General features: G+C 39.8%; 1 protein-coding gene across 1 annotated transcript in view; it reads left to right on the top strand.

Annotated features, from left to right (window-relative positions):
* The window catches only part of LOC102819007 (putative leucine-rich repeat-containing protein DDB_G0290503-like), a gene marked incomplete at its 3' end in the record, with an annotated part of 310,097 nt that overhangs the window by 77,673 nt on the left and 229,667 nt on the right, over positions 1-2,757 (top strand). Inside the window, exon 4 of the mRNA XM_006877591.1 lies at positions 2,442-2,670. Coding sequence (XP_006877653.1) covers positions 2,442-2,670 — 229 coding nt within the window. The remainder of the gene's footprint in view (positions 1-2,441; positions 2,671-2,757) is intronic.

The following is a 2,757-nucleotide window of genomic DNA, read 5'->3' as shown; positions in this document are numbered from 1 at the left end:
TATTTGTGGACTCTCAATTATTTTTCGCTGGCCTATATTATCTTTAAGGAGTGCTGGTAGCATAGTGGGTACAAGTTGGTCTGTTAACCTCATGGTCAGCAGTTCGAAACTACCAGCCATTCCATGGGAGAAAGATGTCTTTCTGCTCCCATAAAGATTTATAGCCTTGGAAACCCTATACAGGATTGGTATGAGTCAGAACCAACTCCACGACACATAACCACCACCAAATGTCTATCATTATACCATTACCAGACTATTTTGAAGGCTGTAGATTTATGGTACATTTTGTAGTTGGAAAACATGAGACTTCCTGTTTTGTTCTCCCTTTTTCACATTGCTTTGACTACTTGGGGCCATTTCAATTCTATGTAAATTTGAGGTTTATTTATTTATTTATGCAAAAAAGGCTGTTAAAATTTTGAGAAGGATTGTATTGAATCTTGATCACTTTGGATAGTATTGACCTTGTGACCATATTAAGTCCTCCAGTTCATGAACACAAAATGCCTGTCTGTTTATGTAGATTTGTAATTTTTTTTTTTCAGTAGCATTTTGTAGTTTTCACTGTACAAGTCATTCACCTTTGTGGTTAAATTTATCCCTAGCCATTTAATTTTTTTTTTAGATGCTATGCACTTAACAACAATGACAACAATAACATTGTAAATACAATTGTATTCTGAATTTTCCTCTCAGATTGCTTACTGCTGGTGTATAAACACCAGACTGAGCTTTTTGTGTATTGATGTACTTTGCTGAAAATCTAGTAGATTTCTTATGAATTCTTTGGAAATTTCTATATGTAAAATCCTGTCTTCTGCAAAAAGGGATAGTTTTCTTTCTTTTTAATTTGGGTAATTTATTCAGTTGGAAAACTGAACAGGGTTGTTAGATTCTTTCCATAGACTTTTTTGACTTCCCAGTAGCAACCCAAATAGATCTCTCTTAGCATTCAAGAGCCCTCTTCTGTCCCATCCTATTTCATGTAGAGGCCATGCACACTGAACTTCAACCAGTTGTGGTACTTACTGGATCAAATTCTATAACCTCTCTGAAACTTACTTTCTTTATTTCAGAATGTTGTTGTCATTGTTAAATGCTGTTGAGTTGGTTCAGACTCATAGTGACCCTGTACAGCTTTTCTGAGGAGCAACTGGTGGGTTTGAACTGCTGACTTTGTGGTTCTAAGTGACCTTGTGATCCAGTGCATTATCCTGCTGCACCATACCAGGTCTCCTTATTTCAAAATAGTGACAGTATATTCTTTTTGTTTTCTCATTTTTTAAAGATTCAGATTAAAGTAGCACAATTACGTGATCATGTTGTTGTTGTTGTTGTGTGCTGTCAAGTTGGTTCTGACTTATAATGACCCTAGAGTGGCTGGTAGGTGGTAGGTTTGAAGTGAACCACCTTGCAGTTAGCCATAGTTCAGTGCTTATGCTACAGTGCCATATCAGGGTTTGATTTGCACATAGTAGATGTTTAGTAAAATGGAAATTATTCTCATTGCAAGCATTTTGTTAGTTTAATACCCATTTGACCCTTGTATCTGCTATCCTATCCTTACTTGTCTAGTTTTCACACCTATGAGGGGACTTCAGAAAGTTTGTAAATGATGGAATTAAAAAATAATTGGCTTTTTTGCAATGGATTTGCCGCCAGAACACAGGTGTTGGTGAAAACCATAGCAAAACCTAAGGCAAAATGAGAAAGGAAAAGACCCACATCAACATCGTCGTTATTGGGCACGTCATTTCCGGCAAGCCAACCACTACTGGTCGCCTGGTCTACAAATGTGGTGGAATCAACAAAAGAACTATGGAAACATTTGAGAAGGAAGCTGCTGAGATGGGAAGGGCTCCTTTAAGTTTGCCTGGGCCTTGGATAAACTGAAAGCTGAATGTGAGCGATGCATCACCACTGATACCTCCCTGTGGAAATTTGAGACCAGCAAGTACTATGTGACCATCATTGATGCCCTAAGACACAGAGACTTTATCAAAAACATGATTACAGGAACCTCACAGGCTGACTGTACTGTCCTGATTGTTGCAGCTGGTATTGGAGAACTTGAAGCTGGTATCTCTAAGAATGGTAGACATGTGAGCATGCCTTTCTGGAGTACACACTGGGTGTAAAACAGCTCATTGTTGATGTTAATAAAATGGATTCCACTGAGCTACCCTACAGCCAGATGAGATATGAGGAAACTGTTAAGGAAGTCAGCACCTACATTGAGAAAATTGGCTACAGTCTTGACACAGTAGCATTTGTGCCAATTTCTGGTTGGAATGGTGACAATATGCTGGAGCCAAGTGCTAACATGCCTTGGTTCAAGGATAGCAATGCCAGTGGAACCACATTGTTTGAAGCTCTGATTTACATCCTGCCACCATCTTGTCCTTGTGGGTAAGTGGAGACTGGTGTTCACAAACCAGGCATGGTGGTCACCTTTTGTTCCTGTCAACGTTACCACTGAAGTTAAATCGGTTGAAATGCACCATGAGGCTTTGAGTGAAGCTCTGCCTGGGGACAGTGTAGGCTTCGATGTAAAGAACATCTCTGCCAAAGATATTCACCATGGCAATGTGGCTGGTGACAGCAAAAATGACCCAGCAATGGAAGCAGCTGGCATCACTGTACAGCTGATCATCCTGAACCCTCCAGGTCATATCCGTGCTGGATATGCACTTGTGCTGGATTGTCACGCAGCTCACATTGCTTGCAAGTTTGCTGAGTGCAAGAAGATTGATT

The sequence above is a fragment of the Chrysochloris asiatica genome, unplaced genomic scaffold (assembly GCF_000296735.1).
Source record: "Chrysochloris asiatica unplaced genomic scaffold, ChrAsi1.0 scaffold00532, whole genome shotgun sequence".
Lineage (NCBI taxonomy): Eukaryota > Metazoa > Chordata > Mammalia > Afrosoricida > Chrysochloridae > Chrysochloris > Chrysochloris asiatica.
The sequence above is the reverse complement of the archived record's forward strand: the minus strand, read 5'-3'. Positions and strand labels throughout refer to the sequence as shown.